Source organism: Girardinichthys multiradiatus, chromosome 18 (assembly GCF_021462225.1).
Source record: "Girardinichthys multiradiatus isolate DD_20200921_A chromosome 18, DD_fGirMul_XY1, whole genome shotgun sequence".
In the NCBI taxonomy this organism is placed as follows: Eukaryota; Metazoa; Chordata; class Actinopteri; order Cyprinodontiformes; family Goodeidae; genus Girardinichthys; species Girardinichthys multiradiatus.
Genome location: NC_061810.1, coordinates 11,722,828 through 11,750,054, shown reverse-complemented (window position 1 = coordinate 11,750,054; position 27,227 = coordinate 11,722,828). Strand labels below are relative to the sequence as shown.

At 42.1% G+C, this 27,227-nt stretch overlaps 1 protein-coding gene across 4 annotated transcripts in view; it reads right to left on the bottom strand.

Annotated features, from left to right (window-relative positions):
• The window catches only part of sik3 (SIK family kinase 3), a 47,885-nt gene that overhangs the window by 7,017 nt on the left and 13,641 nt on the right, over nt 1–27,227 (bottom strand). For 2 of the 4 annotated variants that reach the window (XM_047391027.1, XM_047391025.1), the window contains exons 2-21: nt 19,164–19,280; nt 18,702–18,765; nt 17,118–17,279; nt 16,850–16,974; nt 16,641–16,764; nt 15,490–15,608; nt 15,240–15,350; nt 15,022–15,156; nt 13,479–13,559; nt 12,872–12,981; nt 11,059–11,215; nt 10,802–10,951; nt 10,644–10,717; nt 9,613–9,747; nt 7,750–7,891; nt 5,466–5,585; nt 3,279–3,337; nt 3,053–3,162; nt 1,227–1,387; nt 997–1,124 (exon numbers count right to left, since the gene is read on the bottom strand). In XM_047391027.1, the coding sequence (XP_047246983.1) occupies nt 997–1,124; nt 1,227–1,387; nt 3,053–3,162; nt 3,279–3,337; nt 5,466–5,585; nt 7,750–7,891; nt 9,613–9,747; nt 10,644–10,717; nt 10,802–10,951; nt 11,059–11,215; nt 12,872–12,981; nt 13,479–13,559; nt 15,022–15,156; nt 15,240–15,350; nt 15,490–15,608; nt 16,641–16,764; nt 16,850–16,974; nt 17,118–17,279; nt 18,702–18,765; nt 19,164–19,280 (2,384 nt within the window). The remainder of the gene's footprint in view (nt 1–996; nt 1,125–1,226; nt 1,388–3,052; nt 3,163–3,278; nt 3,338–5,465; nt 5,586–7,749; nt 7,892–9,612; nt 9,748–10,643; nt 10,718–10,801; nt 10,952–11,058; nt 11,216–12,871; nt 12,982–13,478; nt 13,560–15,021; nt 15,157–15,239; nt 15,351–15,489; nt 15,609–16,640; nt 16,765–16,849; nt 16,975–17,117; nt 17,280–18,701; nt 18,766–19,163; nt 19,281–27,227) is intronic. The other 2 variants (XM_047391026.1, XM_047391028.1) reach the window with 2 other exon arrangements.

Below are 27,227 nucleotides of genomic sequence, written 5' to 3'. Positions count from 1 at the left end.
GATTAAAGATGGTGCTGTATAAATAAATCTGCCTTGCCTTAGCCATTCTGCTTGTTATAGAGCAACACCAGGAGCCTTCGAGCCGATTTCAGCTAGTTAATTGTTCAGGCCATCTGTTTATCCAGATTTGTCTTTCATGTGGCCAATTGAAATGTGTCAAAGGCTTCTTTCAGCCAGTTGGCTGGCAGTGTGCAGCCCTCTGTTACTCTCTGCTCCACACAGCAGGAGAAAACTCACAATGGAACATTCTCTGGCATTCATTTAATAGGCTTTTAAACCACAGGAACAGTGTGACAGAAAATTTAACACCTTGGAACAATAACTCTTTAAAACCTCTGAATACCTTGAGATTTGCAACTGGCCCATGCCTGGTGGAAACCTTTAACAACAACCTATAAAACTCCAACACACCTAGCAAACACTTGAGTCTGGCCAGAGAACAAGAATTCACTGAAGAGTGTAGAAACAGAGCTAAAAAACATTTGAACTAGATTATACAGTATCTCAGTGAAGACAGTCCTGGCAATAATGAACGGTTTCAGAGGGTCACAAGGTGACTGATCTATTCCACTTGTTAGGACACACTCATATCTGAACACTCACCCAGACACACTGATGTGGACCGTTAGTTGATGACCTCTCAGCAATCAATGATGATGAAGATTTACATGCATTTTATAAAATGGTAACAAACAATGAGCTCAGTCTCACATGCGCACATCTTAAAACCCCTGAGAAACAGCACGGATGTTTCAAATTTTAAAATCCAAATATTAGAAAAAACAATAACTAATTCCACAAATTAAATAACCAAAAAATAAATAAAAGAAAGCAATTATAACCAGAAAAGAACAAACAGCAAGTACATGTTTGCACAATCAGATCTGCTGACAAAACAGAAAACTGTAACGCTGCAGTAGAAGACACTGTAACAGTCCACTGGGTAATACTGGTAGCCACCAGGGGGAGTGCTGACTGGCTGCTCAGAGGGGTCACCTGTGCGTCTCCGCGTTGTCTGCGCTAAGCTGCTTCCCAAGGACTCTGTGTCCGCCTGGTGTGGACAGGAAGCTGCCTGGTCTCTGTGCCCCTCCTCCCAGCTCTACATCCTGCACTTGAATGGTCACCTGCACACGCAGCACAGAGAATCAGGCATCCCAACACACATTTGGATTCAGCAATTCAACTATGTGCAGAGATTGAAAAAAAATGGTTTAGCTGTTGGCAACCTGCTGTTGTTGCAGTACGCCCGGTGCCAGTGAGACGGCAGGCCGGCCAGGTGCGGCTTGCGGATTGGCGACTCGAGGCAGGCCTGTGGGGGGCGGGCTGCCACTTTGTCCCTGGTACATCGCTGGAGCACCATGTTGGTACTGCACCGATGACTGAGCCCCTGTGGCATGAAGGAATCAGGGAAAACAAAAGCATGGTCTGGATTTTACTGACATCAACCAACAGGCTAAACATCCTAAACATTTAGGGCAGGAAAACCTGACATCTTAACGAACAAAACAAGCAAGCCAGACTGTCAAGGCAACTACTTTACATGTGTTCTTTCTGGGGGAAAGATTTAGTTTCTCAGGTAGGAAATATGTTCTTTTACAGCAGTTTTTAATATTTAAGTGTCCTCGGTTCGTTTTTTTTTTATTAAATACATCAATAACTGCGCTCTTCAAACGTTCTTTCATTTTACAGATGATTGGCTGCAACAGCGACTTGTTTACTTTTTCCTCAGTGTGAGCCACATGAATGAGAGACTGCATGCACGTATTTTGAGAGACAAACAAATAATATCATTAATCATTTCTATTCTATTCATAGCAATAGCTTGAAGTAACTTTTTTTTTTTTTTTTTTTTACCAAACATGGTGCTGTGATAAAACTAACATGCAAGCAGACATACACCGAGTGGTGTGGCCGACTGTGACCTTAGATGATTGTCCTGACAGCTACATTACTGTCCTGCAGTTAAACCCTGAGTGATTAACAGTAAAAGAAAATGAGACTAGCAGCTTCTATCATTCACTGCTGATATGTTATACATGAGCACTCAGCTAATATAATAAGGAGGGGGTGATGTTACACGTCTGTATGCACTGTGTATTATGTTTAGCCAAATAATTCCTGGTTTTGCTCTGATATTTTATTTACCATTTCTCTAAAAAGCAGTCCTTATCAATGAATTACAAGCAGAGTGGGCTTGCCGCAGAGCGTTTTTAATTCCCCGTGTAGGATGCCCGTTTGGTAGGTTTCCAAACCCCTCTCAGACTACGTTTCTCTTTCTCCTAAATACTTAAATGGCCATGGAAATCTTTACCTTATGATTTCACTTTTAAGCTGTAGAGTTTGACATGAACACTTTCTTCTAAGGTTGCCATTGCGACTTGAACTGATACTCGAGTTCCATGTTTTTTTTTTTTTTTTTCCCTTTCACATTTTTATTAGCTACAAGCCTGAGCACAACAGGAAAGGAAAAGTGGCAAAAATGATGACACATGCTCTTTATCTTTTGGATTTTCAAAAAAATCTTTAAAGTGTGACCCGAGCTGGTTCAAGAGGAATTGTTGCTTCCCCCACCCATTATGGTCATTATTTCAACATTGTGACAACAGGCTAACAAGTTAACACCCTGTATTTTCTTGTCTGTTTTCCCTCTTTGTACATTTTTATTCAGTCAGCTAAAGCTTTGCCTTTTCCTGCATTATTCAAGACACAGTGTGAAGAATTACCACATAGAAGTGTTTATATAAAGATAATAAAAACAGAAAGCAATAAAGTGAGCCCCTTCAAAAGAGCGATGCATCCACACCTCATTTTAATCCTACTTCTAATTAATGTTTTAAAAACAAACACAATGTAATAAGCCAAGGGGTAATTTGCCATGAATAATAATTGTGAGGCTAAAATATAACAGGACCGATAAAGCAGAGCTGTGGAATGTTAAATCAGACAGTCCTCTGGTTATTGTAAGTGATCTGCACTGATCATAGCATTTCTGCTTAGTCACTGCACCTACACCAAATTTTGGTGTCGAAAATAAAAGAGCATTATTACTAACCATGCCCTTGCATTAGGCCTGCAGAGCCAGGCGGAGGACTCTGATTGGGCTGTCTGAAGAGGTGGTTGCTGGGATGTGTTGGCGGAGGGCTGGAGGGCTGGATATGCAACCTGAGGGAGGACGGGACAGAGAGATAGCGCAGTGATGTAACACTTCAGTCGATACTGCTGCAACACGGCATCGGGTTCACTGTTCAATAGCTGATGAGTAATGCGTGTTTGTTCACCTCTGGAGCTGGTGGGTTAAGTGGCTGGGCTGGCTCTCTCCATGGCCTAAAGACAGACCCTGTTGGCAACATGCAAAACAAAATAAGACTAAATGCATCTGTGGAGAGTAAACACAAGCAAGAGGTCTATCAACAAAAGTGATGCGTTAGAAGACAGCTGGTAGAAGCCACTATACAAAGTATCTGACCCCAGAGTTGACCAGATTAGCTGAAACTTTCAGTTAAGACAACGAGCTAGAAGCGGTCGTCCCAACAGCTGTAACTTTCCACAGTTTCGTATTAACCAATTAGAAATAAAGCCTTGCCGCCGTTTGGCTCAACCAACCAATCGTCATGACTTACTGCAATACAAACTTGGATGAGTGTCCTCCTGTATGTAAAACTCAACCTTACATAAGCAGCCCTTTGTAGAAATATCAACTTTTTCCCACAATGTATTTTGTTAAATATTTATGTGACACCACCAAAATAAAGGAGTGAATGTTTGTGAAGTGGAGGGAAAATTATTTAACGTTTCTTTACAAAAAAAAAAAGAAAAGAAAAAGACTAATCTTTTGTGTGCATTTGTATTCAGCCCAGAGTTGATACTTTGTAGAACCACCTTTTACTGCATTAACAGTTCTGCGTCTCTCCCAGCTTTGCAGGTCTAGGTCTGATGTTTTTGCCCATTCTTCTGTGCTCCTGATCCTCTGAGCTCAAGCTCAGACCGATGAACAGTCAAGGCGCTGATAGTTTTGCCACAGATACTGTAGATCTTTGGAGGTGGAGGCAGTGGAGGAACGCTACGGGGCGTGTCTGAGTGAGACGGTTTAACACCCGTATGTGGGGGCTTTGACGTAAGCGTGTCCCAAGCTTTTGAACCAATAGGAAAATTCAACTGCAGTAACCACGGTTCAACCCTAAGAGAACAGCACCAGACCGGTTTTAGGACAATTATTCCAGTATTAAACAAGTTTACATTAAATTCCAAAAAAATAGCACAGTAACATAAAGATAGCACCCTTGAGGCCCAGTTTATAAAGTTTATCTGCAAAAAAAGTTGATTTGGGGTTTAGTTCCTCCATTAAAACAGCAACCGTCGAGCATTTTCTCCCGCTCACCGGAGACCGCGAATGGCAAGACACAGTTACGTGCTCAAAGTAGGTCTGCCTCATAGCTCTGCCTGAGAGGACGCCACCGGTCCAGCGGCTGGTCGTTTCATCAGGTGATGTCTACTGCTCATATACTGGTATTACGAAAAGGAGCAAACCCTCTCTGAGCTGCAGCGAGGCTTTCTGAGACTTCATTCAAGGCAAAATGATCGCTCTCCATTTTGTGATTCTAACATAAAAATATCAAGTTCAGGTTTTTAATCAAACTGTGTAGTTAGAATATCAAGCACTTTCAAGGACTTTATACAGAAATCAAGTACTTTCCAAACCTCAAAAACACTTGGATAAAATTCAAGCATTTCCAAGGATTTCAAGCCCCTGTACGAACCCTGTGAGATGATGGACTGAACAGGACTCCAGGTCCAAAAATTGGAATATCGTTTCATATCCTAACCCTGCTTGAAATTTCATAACTTTCTAACAGATAAAAATATTCCATGTATCGTTTCACTCTGTTTTGTTCATCGCCTAAAATTCCAATGAAACACATTGAAGTCTGTGCTTGTTACATGAAAACATGTAACAGTTCCACAGCTGTAATATACATTATCTAGGTAATATCATATGAGATTTATTAGACTTGTTCATCCTGGCATGACTTCTGAAATCCAAAGGACTATCACCATCTCTATTAATCAGACTAAAGAAATGGTGAGGGGGTGTCAGTAAACCCCTCCACCTCAGAGAGGAGAACCACCAAATCTGTAGGATCTGTGATCTGAATCCTCAGAACTGGTACGGCCCTTCATTATTCCTATGTAGGACTATAAAATGCTTCCAAAACACTGCACTCACAGTGACTGATCAAGACAAGTTGTGTTTTAGGATAGTAGCAGTTGCTAGGTGCGCAAAAACCTGCACCCTGAGACAAAACAGGGCTGTTTATCATTCTGATAATGTGAGTTTAAGATGTTTAGATGTACCTCAGCCAGTGATAAATTGCTTGATGCTTCCCTTCACAGAGCTTTTGGCTTTATCACTCCACCTTGGTGTGTTTTGTGAACTCAATAGCAGCTTTACAGCGAGCTACGGGTACCTGGATTTGCTGGTGAAGGATCTGTTGCTCTTGCTGGTAAAGGATGTGCTGCTGCTGGGTGTGTTCAAAGAACCGTTCATCCTGCTGGGCAGCATACTTCTTCTGGAGCTGCTCACACTCCTATTTCCAACACAGACATGACAAGTATTTTATATCAATGCTTGCACTTGATTCGACAAAGGTATGCGATCACCTTGATGAACCATTACCAGACCAGTTTGAATGCTTGCAACTGAATGTGACAAGTTTTCTAAAGAAACACTATTTTAGATATTGTGGACTCAAACTAAGCCATTATTTGGATCTTGATACTTTATTAAACTACTGTTATTTTTGCTCTGCAATGCATGAAAACAGCTTCCAAGACCCGCTGGACAGCCAGCATGTGCTAATCTGCCCTCCCCCTGCAATCTGCATATCATCCACATGACCCTCTTGTTGGTTAGAGGAGTTAATGTAACCCTGCCCTCTAACCCTATTGACCCATGGGACACTTGAGTAATGATAATCCCAGCACACCAGTGCAGGCCTAAGATGGAGCACCTGCTGCCAACATGATGATCATCCCTTTCCCTGCCTACGCCTCAGAGAAGTAATCCTACTGCAGGTTCTCTGCGGATGATGTGATGTCTCAAAAGGCAGCTTGTGGGTTTTCCCAGGTCAGAGCCTCAGTCTGATCTAATCTTTCTAAATGCTGCTCAGTGTCACATTCACAATGAGGCCACAATAGTGTGCAAAACGGAGAGAAGAAGCAAAGTATCAGACAGGAAGGATCCCGTTACATAAATGGTCTCTTTGGATTTTTTACGATGCATCTACAGCTCCTCATGATGTTACTTGTGGCAACGACGGGCTTGCTTCCTTTGGAACAAATGCTAGTTTGTTTTTCTATGTTAAGACCAGCAACCAGAAACGGCTCTGACCAGCATCATGATTGGAAAAATATTTACTGAATCCCTAGAACAGATTTCTTGTTTTAAAACAGAGCTATAAGCATTTTATCATTATTGCAGCCAAGTTCAATGTTACAAAAATACACTTGTGTGTCTTGTAAAAGTACTTAAACCCACTTTTTTCACTTTTGTCATAATCCAACCAGAACCTTCAATGCATTGTATTGGGATTTTACGAAGCCAACACAGAGTAGTGCTTAACTATGAAGTGGAAGGAAAACTATGTGTCGGTTCAGGTTTATTTTTTTCCAAAGTAAATGTAAAAAGTGTGCCTTGTATATGGATTCAGCCTCTTTACCATCATACCCCTAAATGCAATCAATTGCCTTCAGAAGGAATCTGATTATGAAATCGAGTCCATCTGTGTACATAATAAACTGCACTTTCAGAAACATTATGAGTGCAATTTCATCTCAGTATAAAAGCAGCTGCTCTATGAAGGCCTTAGAGGTTTGTTAGAGAACATTAGTGAACAAGCAGAATCATGAAGATTAAGGAACTCAGCAGGCAGGTCAGGAAGAAAGCTCCTTTCAATCCATTATCGTGAAAATGGAAAGAGTGATATAACTGCAAACCTAACGAGACATGACTGTGCCCTGACCTGGTGGGGACAGCATCAATCAGAGAAGAAGGCAAAGGGGCCCACGGTAGCACAGGAGGAGCTGCAGTGATCCACAGCTCAGGGAGGAGAAAGCGTTGACAGAACAGCTATAAGCTGTGCACTCCACAAATCTGACCTTTTTGGAAGAGTGGCAAGAAGCAAATCATTGTTAAAACAAAGTCCTGTTGGCCACAGTCCATGTACCCAAAAAAAAAAAAAGAGTCCATGGGAAGTCGGATGGAGCTAGAAACTGAAGATGAAGAAGCCTTCAGTCTGGAGCTGAATGACCCTAAACCAAGAGTCAGATATACAACATTTAGCAAAAGCCTAATTGGTAAAGGTTCCCGTCTCTAAACAGTCAAGCTGTTGGAGACGTACCCAACAAGATCTGGAGTTGTAGTCGTAGCTCCAGTTTTTTTAATTGCAAAGACTTTAAAAAGCACATCAATAATTATGCACTACTTTGTGCTGGTCTATCACATACAATCCCAGTAAAACCCATTGAAGTTTGCGGGTAGAACCTTTATATCAGATCTTTATATCAATACTTTTTTCAAAGCAAAATATAAAACTTTCTCCCTTAAAAAATACCAAAGTGAAGAAATGAGCCATATGGCATGATAAAAAAAAAGACCCTACCAAAACAAAAGTTAATGTAACTTCGTCATAAACGAAGAAAAACGAAGCCACAATGGATTGCCCCCCCCCCCAATCAAATCAAATGATGCACCTGCTTGAGCTGCTTAATGAGGCTGCTGTTCTCCAGATGAGCCTTGAAGGCCTGGATGGAAGCGGCGCCGTCAGAGAAGCGCCTGACAGGGGAGAAGCGCTCCATGGGGAGATGTAGGGTGTTACAGTCCTTGTAGGTGGATCTGAAACAGGTGGGGGAGGGGGAGGGGCACAGACAAACAGGGGCACACATATACGCACATCCACGTAAAGCGTGACACAACCCGACACGTAACACAAACACAACAACACACACAGACACATTCAGTCAGAGACACAGAAACACACATGTAAGATCTTCCAACCTCTGACTCCAAGGTCATAATGCAGAAAAAATGTGCAAAAAATGCATGTCCAAATTCCCAGAACTGAGAGATTTAAAAACAAATCCAGTTAAAGGTTTGTTGTGATTCCTTTCATCATGCAAATAATGAACGGTGAAGCACAGGTTTTCTTTAGCGACTTTTTCAGGGCGTGGATAATTCAACCAAACCCCATGTTTAACTCAGGTTCCAGTTGCCTGATGTAGTCAAATATAAAGATTTACAGACATAATATATCAGAAATGTATCAGTCAACGATAAAAAAAAAACGCTAAACTAAAGTGGAAGAAAATTATGTAAAAACAACAAAAGGAGAGACAAAAATGTGTTTCATGTTAAACGAAATGTTCACACAGACGGTCCTGTGCGGTCAATTCCTGGGTGCATGCCTTCCCTGTGCTACGCACTACTTCTCTCACTATCTGCAAGGTGTTATTCACCAAGGACGCGTCCATTAATCGGCTGGTGGCCCGAATCAACCGATTTTTCATCTTCTCATCTTTTTCCTGTCAGTGAACATTCTTAGTCCTGAAACCAACATGGAGAGTGGTCCTTTCACTGAATTATAAGTACATTTTGCACAATAGGCAAATATAAAGTCTGATAAGCCATCTATTTTTAAAAAACTGGTGCTGGTTTTCAAGCCCTAGATAAATCTAAATCAACAGGAGCAGGGGGTTGTAAAGGTCGATGACCCCTGGTTTAGGGAAAACGTACTGTGACCCTATCGCTTGGGTCTGTGTTATGTTTTTTACCAGTCAGTAGCATGAGTGCTACGTGCTATTGCTCATAAGGACCTGCTTCTGCCTGCTTACTGTGTGCCTCCTCTGGACAGATGGAGTTCATCCTGAATGTAATTAAATAATTAAATGAATTAAATGAAATCATATTTGCAGACGTTTCCGTGCTGTGTTGGCTCCCCTTACCAGCTACAGTCATCGAGACAGGATGTAACAAGTGGGGAATCGTTTGCTTACGATTCACCTGGTTGTTTATCGCCCAGGTAGGGGTAATTAACAGTGGGCGGAGCCTGTCAGTTTGAATGACCCGGTCCTGTGTGGTGAGTTTTTGTCCGTTTAGCCGGTGCTCTTCACAGTTAGTAAAACTAATTGCAGCTAATCACTAATATGACATGATAAACAGAGCTTAAAATATTAGTGGAACAGCTTTTCTCTCTCTCTCTTGTTGGTTCTGCTGCTGATATAAATAGTTAATGGCCACTGACAGCTGGAAGGCTACAAAACATTCTTTGATTGCTGTCGATTTTAGTTCTTAAAGAGAAATCGGACTTGCTAAAAACTAGTATCTGCAGGTGAAAGCTTTACAATAATCAGAGACAGGAAGGCGGCCACAAAACTGATCGGTGCATCTCTAACTATCGCCCTCCCTGGAAGGAACCCGTCACCTGGTGCTTCCTCATCCATGTGAGTGAGTGATAACCAGTCAGCCTCGATGTGCCCTTTTTTTCAGTGTGTGAATGGGACTCTGTGTGTGGGAGTGTGTTGGTGTGTATACAGCTCAGAGTGGGCGTGTCCCCTCACCGGGCATATGTGTCAGGCACCCAGCCGCCCCTCTGGCGGGGGCCCTGGGGCCGCTGTGACTCTGTCGAGGGCTCGCCATGCGATGTGCTTGGGAGCACGTGCGTCGTGTGCCGCTTGGAGCGGTTCGCCAGGTACCTGGGCCGCAGGAAGGGGGGAGGAGGACGGGGTGAGGATGGGAGACAGGAAGCAGCACTGGTCAGCTCTCTGTCCTCATTGGCTTACAGGGATGGAGGGAGGGGGGAGGCCCAGCCCTTCCCACCTCTGCCAATAGGTGCCATCATTCATATCATCTTAGCCAATCAGAAAACATCAAATAAAATGACATCACAGATGGATGTTAAGGCTTTATGGGATTCAAACAACCACCCAGCTTCCAATTAAAGGATTGGGCTAGTTGCTTTTTCTTTCCTTTGCGGTCGCTGCTTTGGCAAGCTTCAGAGTTAGCAAAGCTGTGTGATAAAGGGTGAAAAAAGTCCACAGAATAATTTGGCATTTACGCAGATGAGAAAGATAAAGAAGCTCTGGGTCAGAGAGAGAACGGATGGCAGAATCGCTCCGGGATGGCGGCAGAAGGCACTTGCGTGATGGAGAAAGAAGAAAAGATGGGATAAGCACCACAGCACAGTGGCCACCTCCCAAGGGGGGGGGGGAGAGGAAAGCAGAGCAGCCTGAAGGCACTCACTCCCAGCAACCCAGGACACCGGCAAGGAGTGTAGACCATGCAGTCTGAAGGGGAGCAGCTGAAAACCTCAGCCCACACTTCTCAACCCAGCGACAAATTCCACAATTTATTTTATAGTAAAACCTTGAAATCACATCAGAAATTGTTTTAAGCCCGTTCTATGCAAGCATTTTATCTTTAATAGAAACTGAGGCTAAATATGCTTTCCGAAAGGCATGAATCCTTATGTTCATAATAATCTAGTATCTCTAACTTCTTCTCAAAGGCAATGAGATTTCAGCATTTCCCTGTTCAGACAGCATCTCTATAATGAATACCATTAGGACAAAAACCCTTCGCCATGGGTTACCTTTGCACTGCCTCTTGGTCTGGCTCTCCGTCTGAACCCTCCTCATCCACAGGAGCTACAGCGGTATTAGGATGCTGAGAGAGGCAAAGAGTTTACTGGTCAAACAAGTTTGGCACACGAGCAGACAAACACAAGCACGGAGAAATCTGGACCCTCACCGGGCTGGCGACAAGCGGTGAGGGTCCTCGAGGCCTTTTCAGGAGCTGAGCATGTAGCTGAATGTTGGCCCCGCCGTCGGAAGCTCTTCGACCCAGGGGGCCCATGCCGTTGAGCAGCTGCAGAGTAGGCGGCTGCAGCAGCGATTGCTCCTGCAGCATCGGAAGTCACACAATACAGATTACAGGGAAAATTAATCATGATGGTTTCCACAAATAGAAAAACAAAAACAAAGCCAGTCTAAACCCGGTGACTGTACCTTGTACTCCAGCTGCTGTGTAGGCTGCAGGCTCTGTGTGGGCATGAGAGTGTGCATTTGGGCCATAGTGGGGACAAGTTGGGGGAAGGGGGGCTGGGGGATTACACCACGAGGGAAACCTGGTGGAAGCTTTTGGAGATCCTCCTGCATCTCTGTCCTGTGATGGAAGCAGGTAGAAGTTAGTCAGCAGGTGTTTACTTTTCCACCCCCACAAACCCAAACTCTCCCATGCATCCAGCACCACCAAGAACACTTTGCTTTTCCGGACTTTTAACAGATTCTTTTCTTTTCTACTTACCGAACAGCTGGAGGTTTTTCTATTTAATTTGTTTATATCTTTCAGCATCATTTGAAAGCAGTGGTATAAAACCATATTTCATTAATGCAGGTGTCAGATCAGGGGGAAAAACAGTCCAACATCATACAGATGTGAAGTCTGGTAAAGGTATTCACACCTCTTCAACGTTTCAACATTTTTCAATGAATATAATCAGGGATTCATGCAATAAATGCTGCTGGACATAACTGTGAAATGGAAGGAAAATGTAACATTTTTATTTTTTACAAATAAATACCAGAGAAGAGTGATGTGCTTCGTAGAACCAGCTTTTGCTTTAATTAAGTACGTCTCTTCCAGCTTCGCACATCTAGAGACTGAAATTTCTTTCAATCCTATGGATTTACGTCTGGACTTAGACTAGGCCATTCTTACTCACAAATAAGCTTTGTTAAAATTAAATCACTGTAGCCTAAAGTCGCTCTTAAGTATTTTTCGGATTTGAGCAGGTTTTCTTCTAGGAGTATCCCGTATTTAGCTCCATCCATTGTATGAGGTCAACTTTATTTTATGGCATAACTCACTGACTAGAAACCCAAACGATAAATGACTTTAGATGTTTTAAAGTGCCAATTCAAAAACTTCCCCTGGATATAAAACAACATAAATAATCTCTCACTTTTCTAAAATTCAGATTTCTGTTTTAAGATATTAAAGTCCAGAGAACCAAATTTCTTTTTCTATAACTTATTCAGACTGAGAAATATTAGAAATCAGATTCGTTACTTTTCAGGACTGGAGATTGGTGAGACTTTTATTTTGGTCTCTGATTGGTGCACCTTCTCTGATGTCGTGAGGCAAATTTATAACTGGACTTTTTTCTTTCCTTCTTTTCTTTCTTCAACAGTGTCTTTCCTCTTCCCACTAGATAGTTGTTCTGTCAACTGAATCTCCAATCTGAGCTACGGATCTCTGCAGCTCCTCCAGAGGTACCATAGGTCTTCTAGGCTGCATCTCTGATTAATGCTTTCCTCACCAATTTTGTTCAACATGATGATGGATTAAAAGATGTCCAGTTGATGTCTACAATTTATGATCTTGTTTTCTAGACCAACTTTAACTCAAACTTCTCCACAACTTCATCTCTGAACTGTCGTGCTGTGTTCCTTGATCATCATTTTGTTCCCTAACCTCGGAGGCCTTCACAGAAAAGCTGGATTACTGCTGGGATTAAATCACACACAAGTCCTGAAGGCAGACTAGATTTCATTTGGAGACATCAGAGTAAAGGATGGCTGAATACAACTGCATGCCACACGTTTCAGATTTTTATTTGCAAATAAATCTAAAAATCAGGCATAATATTCTGCTTGCACCCCATAGTTTTGGTCCATCATGTAAAAATGCAGTAAAATACCCTGAGGTTTGTGGTTCTAATGGGAAAAGGTAGTTTAAGTATTGAATTTCAAACAAACATTTAAGAAAAATGTGTTACAAAATTAGAAACAGACCTAAAAAGGTTGTTTGATATGTTACCTTTGGTCTGGTACCCCCACAGTGTGCCGCCTCATTGAAAGGTAGCGAGCCATGGCCTCTGGAGACGGCTCCTCCCCTTCATCACTGTCCAGGGCCATGTTGCCATCAGGCTTAACACACACACACCCACACACACACACACACACACACACACACACACACAGAGATTTAGATATTATGAATCTAGTTTGGAAGTCTAAGTGGCTCAACTAAAATAAAAAAAGTACAAAAACTTAAATGAATTCCAGTATATTTCTGTAGAATATCTATGAGCCTTCCATTAAAATCTCTGCTGTGAATCTGCACGCCGATACGCTCTCCTGGTTCAGCGCTTGTGAGTCAGAGCTTCTCCGTGTTATGTCTAAGTGTGCATGCATGTGTGATTGTGACTGATAACAGTCTGGGGAGGAGAGTTTGAGTCAACGCAAACATAGTAAACAGAAGTAACAGCAGCAGAAATACTCGACAGGAAGTCAGCAATTCGACAGGTCCAACTTTGAAAAAGTAAAGGTAGTTTCATATCTGACTTCCTTTTGCTTTCTTCCCAAGTAGACGGTTTCAGGCTGAAAAACAACAACAACCCATGAAGAGTTCATAGCTGACTCACCTCCACGATTTGGTTCTCTGGGTTGATGAGCTGGACATGGGGCACGGTCATGCTAACAGGATTACCTTGTTGGTCTGTCTGCTGGGAATGAACACACACACACACACACACACACACACACACACACACACACACACACACACACACACACACACATGCAGGTTATGTCGAGGATTGTGCAACTTTCAATGCAATCTTCTTAGAGCAGTGAGATTGACAGATGTGGGTTAAAACTTATGGACTCCTGTGGACAGACATGACAGATTAACTCATGTAAATCTCTGCTGACTAAAATGTAGACCTTTGCAGACATAAAAGCCCATTTCTGCTTAAATTAGAAGCAGATAAATATTTTATTCCCACACATTTTTATGATCAAATATTAGACCTTACTAGTCCAAATGTTGCCCTAATGTATAAATAGAAAAGTTCACCATGAACCGATAATGATGGAGGAACAGACAGACGGACGGAATAATAAATTCTCTGCTTCGTCAGACTGTTTGGGACCCAACTTAATTCACTTCTAATATTTCAATGAAACCATAACATACATTTTATACATAAATCCACTTGTTTGATGTAAAATTCATAAAGTGAACATGTTTTGGTCACTTTTGTAATAATTGAAACTTACAAGTCAAACAACCTTCTACACTGTTTTTAATGTCTTTACTGCCTGGCCTGGATCCATTCTGGCTGCTCAGAACATTTAGAACTCCAGCACAACTTCTTCTATGGTTATTTTAGGCAAATTTGACAATTCTACACATGTCAAGGTGCTCCTATTCTAAATAAAGCGTGGTGCATGTAAACACACGTCATAAATAGATCGTTTGATTTTCTGCCCATATAAACTGCGTGTTCTGATTGTTTTTTTCAATCTTCAATCCGATCAAGGAATGTTGCGCACGTAAACATAGCTACTGTGTCCTTTGTGCCGAAGAAAGTGCACTTTACCTACAGTGGGGGAAAAAAACTGCATTGCACATTTTTATTCAACTACTACAACTAAGCCCTGATGCTTAAGAGCAATGTTTACTTTTACCTAAAAGCTCAATAGATTTGCAGATTTTATACCCAATAATTAGAAAATGCATTTCCAAATCTGACAAAACAGCTTCTATATGTAACGGGTCAGTAAAATTGTTTCATCCTCCGAATCAGAGCTAAACTCAAACTGCATAGAGGTGATGGGTAAGAGCTTCATATAATATACCTAAATAAATTCCAGATTTGTTCAACAAAAATAAAAAGTCGGTGGCATTGTTCTGTTGTCCTTAATATTCCAGAAGTAGATCGGATGTTAATGCAGGTCACACCTTTTCATTCTCTCCATGGGTGCAGCCTGCCATTTATGTAGAAATGTGTGATGATGAGCTGTGTTTCTTAATCACTAGATATGTTTGTGAAATTTATATTTTGAGAAAAAGAGGCATCAAATGTTACCAAAGCAATATAACTGTTGCAGTAGAGCTTTGCTCCGTAAACTCTTAGCAATCAGCACGTCAACGCCCAAACCGAGAGACAGAAAACGGCTCACCTGAACGGCGTTTAGAGGGTAGCTAATGGAACGGGGTGGGGGCGGTGCGACACGCAGCGTCTTGTGTTTCTTGAGGCGTTCAGCGAGCAGACTGTAGATGGCACTGTAGTGATCGTAAGCATCTGATTGCAGGGACTGGAGAGGAAACAATGAATGAGCCAATTTCGTGCGAGTATAAACTAACTGAGATGTATGAATATGAGGGAGTGGTGCCCCACCTGAATTGTGCGCTCCCGGTCCAACCCCGTCTCAGACATGGCCATCAGCACCTGCTCATTGATGAGCTCTATCTCTCTCTCTGTCTTCACCTGCTCGCACTCCGCTATCAACTGAAAGGAAACACAGGCAGCATGAAGCAAATTTGCTTTTTTTTCTGAAAATGATCAAAGGAGATGTTGGTAATAAGAGAAATTGGGGGGAAAATTCAAGTGTTATATGTTTGGTTTTATCGTTAGAGTAAGGTCTCACCCTGTCAAAATCTGGGTCTGGGTCTCCTTGTCTCATCCACTTGTTCTTGCAGATCTGCTCCATACTCAACCGTCTGCTGGGCTCCAGAACTAACATGTGTCTAATTAAGTACTCACAGTCTGCAATAAACACACAAACATAGCAGAGTCAGGAGAGTCTGAAGCCAAACTAAACACCAACCCCAAGATTTGAGACCGGATTTAAGCAACCTAACAAAATAAGCTCAACAGTGGCGTTCATTTGTGTTTAGCCTCGTTGAGTCAATTACTCGTAGAACCATCTTTTACTGAAATTACAGCTGTGAGTCATATAGGGTAGATCTCCGCCAGCTGTGCATTGAGAGACGGGTGCCCGTATTCAATCCTCGACAGCTACAGTCCTGCAACTTTTAGATGCATCCCTTCTCCAGCACACCTGAATCAGATGGTCGAATTCTCTCATCAAGCAGTCGGTCATTCAGCTCTGCAGAGGTCATTCATTTGATTCAGATGTGTTGGAGAAGAGATGCATCCAAAGGTTGCAGGATAGTAGTCTCGAGGACTGAACTGGGGCACCCCTCTAAACCCTTGTATATGTTCAGGGTTGTTGCGGTGTTGAAACATGAACTTCCAGCTTCTGCGGCCTCTATCCAGCTAGTTTTGTAATGTAATGTCTTGTATTTAGGTCGCTTGGTCTTCCCATTGTTGCCAGGCTAATCAATTAAGATGGACTTGGTAGGTCTGCATTTCTGTCGCAATCTTTTCAATCCCCAAATGATGGATTGAAACGAGCTCCCCGAGCTGTTCACAGCTTGGAACATTGTTTTATACCCTAAACCTGCTTTAAATGTCTCCATGGCGATTGAAGCTGTCCTGCTGTGCCTTCAAGTTTACTGATGTTCTCTAACAAACCTCTAAGGCCTTCATAGAACAGCTGGATTTTTGCTGAAATCAATTCATTTCAGTTGAAATGACACACACCTCAGTCACCCAATAAAATCCACTGATGTTGGTGTTTATAACGTGACAAAATGTGACAAAGTTCAGGGGGGTGTGAATACTTTGGCAGGACGATGTATATTGTGATGTGCTTTCAGTGTAAAAACAAACATAGTGTGTTTGGTTATTTTTTTCCTGTATTTGTTCAGTCCCAAGGTGGAGATAAATACCTACCTGTGGACATGAAGAAAGGGATGCGGAACTTTCCACTGAGGACACGCGCTCGCAAATTTTGTAGAGTGCTGCCATCAAAGGGTAAGGCGCCACACACCAGCACATATAACACCACACCTAAGCTCTATAGAGGACAAAGACAAACAGTCTGAGCACAAAAACTCGCTTCTGGGTCACCTTTTACACCATGGGTTAGTCGACGCCCTTACCCATATATCTACTTTGGGTCCATCGTACTCTTTACCCTCAAAAAGCTCTGGAGCAGCGTAAGGAGGGCTGCCACACCACGTCTTCAACAGCTGGCCTCGAGAAAACATGTTGCTGAATCCAAAATCTGATCGCAGAGGGAAAAATAAAATCATACCACTCTTCTGAAAGGAGGAACTTATTAAAAAAAAAAAAAAAAACAGGAAAATGATCCAAAAGAACATGCCAGTATACGCTTGCCAAGAAAACCCTTTCCAGAAATACACAAACCTGCAATTTTAATGTTCAGGTTGTGGTCCAGTAACAGATTCTCTGCCTTCAAGTCCCTGTGGACGATGTTGCGACAGTGACAGAAGTGGACCGCTGCCACAATCTGCTTGAACTTCTTCCTGGCGTCCTTCTCTGCCATGCGCCCATGAGCCACCAGATGGTCTGTAAAAACAAGACCGAATACGGAAATTGAACAGAATAAGCACAAGGCATCTGTTACAGTCATGGAAAAAAAAGTAAGAAAACATAAGTTTTATGCAGATCATAGTGAAGAAATATCTTGGACTAACCAGGTCACAAAGGTAAATAAATCTAACACACAAGAAAAACTGAATTCACTAACTCCTCTACAAGGACTCAAAAGGTTAGGTGCCGTCCAGATCACACAAATCCATGCACTTTATTACCTGATTATCAACAAATGCTCGAACCTCAACATAAAAAAAGATTTTTACAGTTAGCTGCTAAAATCTGCTCACGCTGCTCTGCAACGATCAGGTCTGTGTTCCCAAAATGCAAAGAAAGAAATACCTGATGACAAATCTAAAGAAAGCAACTTGCCGCAACCAGGAACATTTATAAAACCGTTTCCATCACTGTACAGTCAGACCAATTTCAACACACACCTAAAACATTCAAGGTGCTTGCTAATTTATCTGCTAGTTGTTGAAGTGTCAAAACATGGCGGTGGTGGGCTGATGATTGGGGATGTTGTTTGGTCTGCAGTCGTAAGACTTGGGCACTTTGCACTCATTCAGCCGATTGTATCCTCCTCCATATACCAAAGTATTTTACATTCAAAGTGAGTCCTGAAGATTTACCTGAAGTTCGGATCAGATTGGGTCATTAACAGAATAGGAAAACCAGATTCAGCAGCAAGACAGAGTAAAATATCTGTAACCAAAGGGAAAGTGCTGCAATGACCCAGTCAAAGTACACATTTATACCTAATTAAAATTAGCGAACCTTTGCTTTAACAAATATCTACTACCTTCACTAAATTAAGGCAACACTGTAAAAAGCAGGAGGCTGAATGCCACAGAAATGGTTTCCATGTCTGATAAGGTACAGAAGCAGATTAAGTTAATGCAGATAACAATCTCAGGACACGCCTTGTTTTCTCCACAGACCACTTCTGCATTTTGGCAGTCAGTGACATTTTATACATGATAACACTGTAATAGGTCAGTTCATCTGGAGTTGTACTCTAACCGTTTTAGGTTGTGAAATGCACCACCTAGGTATTAAAAGAGGGTGACATTTGATATAAACTATTCAAATTTTAATTGTTTATTTGACTCAGCCCTGATTAACTACTACTTATTATTAAAAGTCAAAAAAATAATAATTTTCATCCATTTTTCTGACAAATATAGAAAAAATTGAAACCAAACAACTGCATCCTAATGCGAGAATTACAATAAAAACTAACAACAAACAAAATAAAACTTTTCCCTTGTTTTGTTATATCTTTGAAGAATTTACTGATTTGGAGTTAGAACATACAGAAAACCAAAATTAGGAGCAGTGAAGGGAAAGACAATGACAAAAACAATCAACTTTAAGAGTCTGAAAAACCCTTACCGAATATCTCTCCCCCACTGGCATACTCTGTAACCAGATAGATCATCTTCTCCGTCTCCATCACCTAAAGACACAAACAAATCAAAACCAGAAGGACTGACAGACCCTCTGACAGGCCAGCATCCAGTGATGGGCGGTTCACCGGTTACACAACGGGATGAGTAAACACAGTTTGGCATACAGACAAGAGATTTAAAATAGACAAAGACCTGCCGTGCACTGTGCTGTTCGATCGGTGTTCGAGAACTTCTACATCAAGTTTCGAAAGAAAAAGACGGGAGGGTTTTTAAACTTCTTTTGACATTTTGAAGGCAAAATATACCAGAAATGACAATCCTAGAGGTTCACTGAAACCTCAATAGGGTGCTAGTTTTAGGGAGCTGGGGTTCTCCTGCTGGGCTGCAGGGCTCAGGTGTAAGATGGGAGCAGAGTGTGTTTGTGGCTCTGTGGGTGTGTGTGTACCTGGTAGAGGCGGATGATGTGGGGGTGCTTCAGCAACTTCATGATTTGGACCTCTCTGAAGATCTTTTTCAGGTTCTCGTCGTCCAGCTGGGTCTTATCCACAATCTTTATAGCCACCTGGTGAGACAGACAGGACACAGATGGAAGGAGCAGAAGAAGAAACGAGGAGGAATTTACCACACATTGTGCCTACCTACGTCTAGTTTAGCTCACAGGTTTACATACCCAGGCAGTGTGAGAATGATGACACAAACACTTTTCTTTTAGCCTAGTTTGGTGGTTGGGTGAATAAAAATCAGGACAGTACTATCAAATTGACCCTGATCAAAAGTGAACACAACTTATTTCTTAATAGCACATATTGCCCCCTTCACCATCGAGGGCAGTGTTTTGTGTGAAGCACTTTATCTTCTCCGATCGTAAAGCTGCTCAGCCTTCTTGGCAAAAAGCCTCCAGTTCATGTAAGTTCTTGGTCCGTCTTGCAGGAACAGCAGTTTTGAGTTCTCTCCAAAGTGGCTCAATAGTACTGGGATCAGGAGCCTGAGATGGCTACTGCAGAACCTTCCCTTTCTCCTGCTGTAGCCAACCACCAGTTTACTTGGCCTTGTGTTTTGGATCGTTGTCATGTTGAAACGTCCAAGCACAACCCATGAGGAGCTTCCAGGGAAATGAGAGCTAATTTTCTCCCAGGATTTCTGATCACATGCTACATCCATGTTGCCATCAGTTTAGACCCATCTCCACGAGCCTTTATAGTTCACCACCCTAACCCCAAACCATCAGTGATTCACCTCCGTGTTTCACAGGAGTTGTGTGCTTTTCATCACAGGCCTTTTTGACTCCTTCAAAGTGTTTACGGTTGTGATGATGCAGTTCACTTTAAGGCTTGTCTTGGTGCTCTTTGGTGTTTTGCAAGTCTGGCGACACCACCATGCAACCAGTCTTTCTTCAAGTGACTCCTTATTGTCCATCTCGAAATAGCTACGCTGCTTTTTTCAAAGAGTCTTTTCTTCTTCTGTTACTTTCAGCTTTTCCCTTTGAGAAGTCGCCACAACAAGTCAACTGTCTCCATCTAACCCAATCTTCTGCATCTTCTTCTCTCACACACACTACCTTTATGTCCTCCTTCACTCTATCCATACATCTCCTCATTTGGCCTTCATCTAGGCCTCCTGCCTGACAGTTCCAGCCTCAGCATCTTTCTACTGATTTACTCACTGTCCCTCCTCTGTACATGTCCAAACCATCTCAGCCTGGGCTCTGCTGCTTCTCCAACACATCCAACATGAGCTGTCCCTCCGACGTACTCATTTCTGATTCTATCAATCCTTGTCACTCCCAAAGAGAGCCTCAACATCTTCATCTCTGCTACCTCCAGCTCTGCCTCCAGTCTCTTCCTCAGTGCCACTGTCTCTAAACAATAAAACATTGCTAGTCTGACCATCATCTTATACACATTACCTTTTATTCTCACTGATCTGTATTTGCACAATACCCCCGACACTTGTTTTGCTTGGGCACGCTTCCCTCACCATTGCTCTGGACATTTGACCCTACGTACTTAAAATCCTCCACCTTCTTTATCTCCGACATCTCACAGCTCCACTTTTGTCCCTTTCATTCACACACATGTATGCTGTCTTGCTCTGGCTAACCTTCATTCCTCTTCTTTCCAGGGCAAACCTACATCTCTCTAGATTTCTATCACCACAGCAAACAAGAAGGAGCTCAGAGCTCCTTGATGCAGTCCCACTTCCACTTTGAACTTCCCTGCCATGCCTGCAGCACACCTCACCAGTGTCTTACCTCTCTCATACATGTCCTGCACCACTCTAACCTACTTCTCTAATACTCCGGACGTCCTGATATAATACCAAAGCTCCTCTCTCTGTAACCTGTCATATGCTTTCTCTAGATCTACAGACACACAATGCAGCTCCCTCTGACCTTCTCTGTACTTCCTTATCAACATCCTCATAGCAATTGTTTCTTGGCATAAAACCATACTGCTGTTCAAAAAAGCTCACTTCTGACCTCAGTCTAGCTTCCACTACTCTTTCCCATAACTTCATTTGATGACTAATCAACTTGATTCCTCTGTAGTTTTCATAGAGTCCGGTTTATCAGCTAGGGTTAGTTGAGGGTTTTGTTTTGCAATCTGAACAACTTATCTGGCGGCTGTGGCTGACATTTCTGTAAGCCTACCTGACCTTGGCTTCGTTTCAACAGGATCCCTCGTTATCCACTTCTTAATTAGAGTTTGAACAGTACTGACCGCCTTTCTCAATTCTGTGTACATCTTATACATATATATCTCTATATCTTTATTTTTTTCCTCTTTTATGAACGTCAACTACCTTCTCTCACAGTTCCTTGGATGATAATTTACTCTTTCCCCATGGCTCTGAATGCAGGAGCGTCTGTTAGGATCTATCCGGAGCCCAGAAACTCACAGACTTTTGATAGACACACACACACACGCACGCACCCACGCACACACACTGCAGGCTCACAGATCACTGGTGAGTGATCCTTGGTGACAACCACCTTAAAAAGACATTTAAAGCTACAGTAGGGAGTTCTGAGAAAACCGCGGACTTAACCTGAAAATTCGAACAAGCACACCTTATAGGTCTCTCCCTCTTGCTCTTAGCTGTGCTACAGCCCTCCCTCCAGTACAGAGCCTATCGTGAACGAGAAGCTTGTTTTTTGTCATTGGTCTTCTTCTATTTACCTTTTCTGAGCAGGTGTCACTCGGGAAGTTGGCAGATTTCCTGTAACGTCAGGTCTTGGGCATTAGCACATCTGCAGCACACATCTGGAGCGAAGGTACACGCTGAACTGCGACACGGTGTGAGCAGCGTGTACATGAGCGTAATTGACACTGCTGAGTCATTTCTCCTGGATCTGATTGGTTGTTTCTGACTGGGAGCAAATGGCAGCAGGACTACTGGGAGCAGCCAGAGGAGCTTGATTTTTTCATAGATCATCTGTCTCATATGCTACTGTGACAGTTTTAACAAATATGTAAAAAACTAATTTTTACAAAAGCCCATGTGGATCAATCAACATGTGCAAATGTTATCAGGCCAAAACATCCAGGTTATAGAAACTGAATCAGGATCATTCAGGTACTTTCTGTTTTTGGTGTGATTTAGAAAGAGAAAACCACTGTTGGATAATAAATGGCTTCAGTCAACCACTAACCATGAGTGAAAGAAAGGTTTCAGAAATTTAAATTTTTTTCCGAAAAACTGCCAACCATTTTGAAACAGGGTGCGTAAACATATGAGCACAGCCGCAGATTCATAGCAAATAGTATTTGTTTTTTCATTTAAAATACCAAACCAGCACATCTCTGTTGCCTGGGTGTTACAGCCCAGATAAAACAATCAGAAAACAATAACATGCCCAGAAAGAGGAGAGTGTGAGTCATTGTTCTCCACCATGAAGAGAGACATGTTATCTATTAGCACAAAAACAAGTAATAAGCACCATTGCCTGCCAATGGTTGGGTGAACAAGAACTGAGGAGATAATTAGCCTAACTGCAAAGGTTTTGTCTGTTCCAAAGGTTAGCCGGCCGATGCCACGACCTTTGCCTGCGAACACAACCATTGCTTAATCGCTGAGCGCTGGACAATAGCTCCACCAGGGTGGACGGTGATGGTGTGTGACAGGAGCTTTGGTCTGCCACTTAGGAATGGGTAGACCACTTTAATGACTTAATCAAGCAGGGCTAATAGGGATGCCCCAAACCCCAGCCTTTGCCAAAAATAGACAGACGAGGAGAGAAAAACATGAAAAGCGAGCTGCATTTACACACAAGCACACTCTTCCCTTCTAATTCTGCTTAATGCCACAAGAGATATGCAGAAGATGAGTATATGTGAGGACCGTCAATGCTGACTTCCTTATGTAGACAGGAAGGGGAAGTGAGGACGAGTGAACAGGGGGCTCCAGAGAGAGCGCAATAACAGCAACAGTGACATTATCCCGGCTCATTGTTTCCCTTCAAGGGTATTGTACAAACTGTGGAAAACATCTGCCCCAGTGGAATGAATGACTTCTGTACATGTAGCTAGGTCCAAACAAAGATGTTGGCTCGCTCAAATTTGTTTTCTGATCAGCAGCGTTGTTATGGATTCTGCATGTTTCTTCCAACATCACATCTACACCTATAAATGAAATACAGTTGATCCAATTATCTCATTAGAAGGGCAGAAAGTCATTGTGTTTTATGAATCATTCTCCCTCCTACTTCATAAAGCTTGCAGTAAAGTACGCTGTAGCTTCTTGGTAGAAAGTGATCACACATGAATTTAAAATGTTTCATTCTTGTGATCCGCCAGCTGTTCACCTTCTGCCGGCAGCAGGGATTCACACATTGATGTTCTTTTGACAGTTGCGCTCTTGATATAAAAAAGTTGCTAAAACGGACATCAAAATGTGCTAAATGTCATGAATTTGAAGCCTGACAAACCTTCTATCTTCACATGGTTATACACCGAGTCATTAGTCCAGCTGATTGGGGAAAAAAGGGCTTATGTAACATCAATAAATATATAGGCAATGGATGCAATTAGAAATGAAAACAAAAACTAGTTTGACGTTTGAAAACACGTATCATAGGTATGAATGTAATTATTTCTAAGCCTTTAATGTGTTTTTCAAATGTTCCTAATCCAGTAAGGAATGATTAAACATTTTCAATAAATTTTAAAAACAAAAAGTTAGATTTGGATGTAATCCAGTATTCCACCCACTTCGTGCAAGCCATCACAACCAATGGATCCAAAACACACCCTCAGCATGATGCTACCTCCACCATGCTTGACAACTTGTTCAGGGGTCTTAGTTTTAAAAGCCTCACATTGACTCCTCCAAACACACTTCTTGTGATTGTGACCAAACAGCTGAACATTTGTCTTGTAAAACTTTTCTAAAGAAGGCATTTGGTTTGTCTATGTTGGCAGCTGCCAGTTTCAGAAAGGTGTCCAGCTCTTCTCAGGCCAAATCGTCCAGGTTATGACAGGCTTAAACCTCTGTGGTGCTTGGGTTGTTCTGGATCAATTTCATTTAATCTGAGTGACAATTTGAGTCAGATAGTCAAAGAAAGGAAGTTCCAACAGGACGATAATGCTGCGTTCCATTAACCTCGGAAGTCGGAACTGGGAAGCCGGAGTTTACCTCATCAGCCGGAGTTTGCCTCATCAGAGTTGTAGCGTTCCAGTTTCCTGCTTGATTTTGTTCGTATTGCTAGCAACTGAAACAGCAGTCTTATAACAATAACACGGTTCTATGCAGTGTTTCATGGAAATAAAGAGCGTTGAAACATCTCATCTTATAACACTGAAAAGTAGTACGTGTCAAAAACTGTCATGGTATAAACGTTTTACTACTATTAATGCAAGTAGCAGCTATCTTGCTGAAGTCTGATAAGGTCGTGTTGCCCTGACTTTCCGACTTGTTATTCCAACTTTTGGCAGCATTCCAGTTAGAATTTCCTACTTAAAGGTCGGAAATTCTGACTTCCAAGTACAAATACAACGCACCATAATCCCAAACACGCAACAAAACAAGTTTTAGAAAGACTTCCTAAAGGACTTCCCAAATCTCTACTGAACATTTATGCACTAGCCTAAAAGTATGATTCGTGCCAGAAAACCAACCTAAATGAACTTTATGATTTCTGGTAAAAAAAATAAAAACAAAAGTCAAATATTTCGCCAGAATCTTGAAAATAGCTACGAAAAGCCTGTGGTCAAGGAGAATAGCTAAAGACATTTAAGCAGATAATAGTATAAGTGTCTAATGTTCAACTTGGATCCTGTATAGGTCTTGCCACCCAGAACAGCACAGCTTCATCACTGAAAGCACAAACTACTATGGCGACCACATCCATGATGAGTGTATGTAAAGGTCTGACTGGAACTGTATGAGTGAATGCCTGTCAACATATCAACAAACTGAACATCGGACAATCTGCCAGCTGTGGATATGTTGAAGGATTTTGTACCAGTATAAATGTGTTATACAGAACATTATCGTTTCTTAAGGGTTTAAAAAAAAACTAAAGACAAATGTCAGACTCAATGTTTTATGTCCATCGGTGTGGAGCTCTTTATCTAGAAGGTATTTGTGGATACGTGGGTATAATCCTGAAACTGGAGATCATCTGGTTATTGGGATGTAACTAAATCTCTCTACTCCTACTAGAAACTAACAGTTGGACATCTGGATCAAACCAAAACTGCAACACTTGAGCAGACCTCTTCACAGACAGGACATGCTTGTTCTGATTGGGATGAGATCTCGAGAAAATACAGAAAATACAAATTAGGAAGATGCTCGATGTACTGGGGTTGGACAATGAAACTGAAACACCTGTCATTTTAGTGTGGGAGGTTTCATGGCTAAATTGGACAGCCTGGTAGCCAGTCTTCATTGATTGCACATTGCACCAGTAAGAGCAGAGTGTGAAGGTTCAATTAGCAGGGTAAGAGCACGGTTTTGCTCAAAATATTGAAATGCACACAACATTATGGGTGACATACCAGAGTTCAAAAGAGGACAAATTGTTGGTGCACGTCTTGCTGACGCATCTGTGATCAAGACAGCAAGTCTTTGTGATGTATCAAGAGCCATGGTATCCAGGGTAATGTCAGCATACCACCAAGAAGGACGAACCACATCCAACAGGATTAACTGTGGACGCAAGAGGAAGCTGTCTGAAAGGGATGTTTGGGTGCTAACCCGGATTGTATCCAAAAAACATAAAACCCCGGCTGCTATAGCCAAACCTGTTGCATGCCCAGAGTGAAGCGTGGGGGTGGATCAGTGATGGTTTGGGCTGCCATATCATGGCATTCCCTTGGCCCAATACTTGTGCTAGATGGGCGCGTCACTGCCAAGGACTACCGAACTTGAGGACCATGTGCATCCAATGGTTCAAACATTGTATCCTGAAGGCGGTGCCGTGTATCAGGATGACAATGCACCAATACACACAGCAAGACTGGTGAAAGATTAGTTTGATGAACATGAAAGTGAAGTTGAACATCTCCCATGGCCTGCACAGTCATCAGATCTAAATATTATTGAGCCACTTTGGGGTGTTTTGGAGGAGCGAGTCAGGAAACGTTTTCCTCCACCAGTATCACGTAGTGACCTGGCCACTATCCTGCAAGAAGAATGTCTTAAAATCCCTCTGACCACTGTGCAGGACTTGTATATGTCATTCCCAAGACGAATTGACGCATAAGGAGGCCCTACACCATACTAATAAATTATTGTGGTCTAAAACCTGGTGTTTCAGTTTCATTGTCCAACCTCTGTATGTCTACAGCTAAAAACCTAAGGGAACAACGTACATAGAGAGAGAGAGAAAGAGAGAGGAGAAAACAAAGTGAGTTACATATATTCAAGTTTTAATTTTCACATAAGTTCATCTATTCACTATCTCAAGGTACTATTGAGCAAACATTGATGTGCAAACACTGCAACACGTTGCTGGTGCTCCAGTAGATTGGCTCATCTACAGAGGGGGTTATTGATTGACCGCACAAGGAAGATAAAGTTGGAAAGGGAAAAATAACTTCCTGCACCTTCTAAATAGTGTCGAGGGACTAAGCAAGTAAAGCACCGGGATGTTTATCAGCCAAACGTATGCAGTCTTATGCCACTGTGGGGGATCAAGGAACATATGATTTAGATGCACTGGGTGCAGAATCATCTTGTTATCCTCCTGAAATTCATGAACAAACGCAATGAAGAATTTAAAAAAAAATAGTTTGAAGGGCTAGAAAAAAAAAAACACGTTTAAAATCAACAATGACCATCAGTGACGTGCTTTATTTATGAATGAAGTGCTTGAGAATAAAGGATATTTTAGGTACTGTCAAATGGTGGATTATGAAGGGTTCTTACACATTTTTCAGGTTAAACATCCATAGTGAGTCCTTAAAGCTTAATGTCTGTTTGAAAAGATAAAACACACAAGTTATTTATTTACATAAATTCAGGGGATGTATTTCTAGAGCGGTCAGGCTTTAAATATGGAACC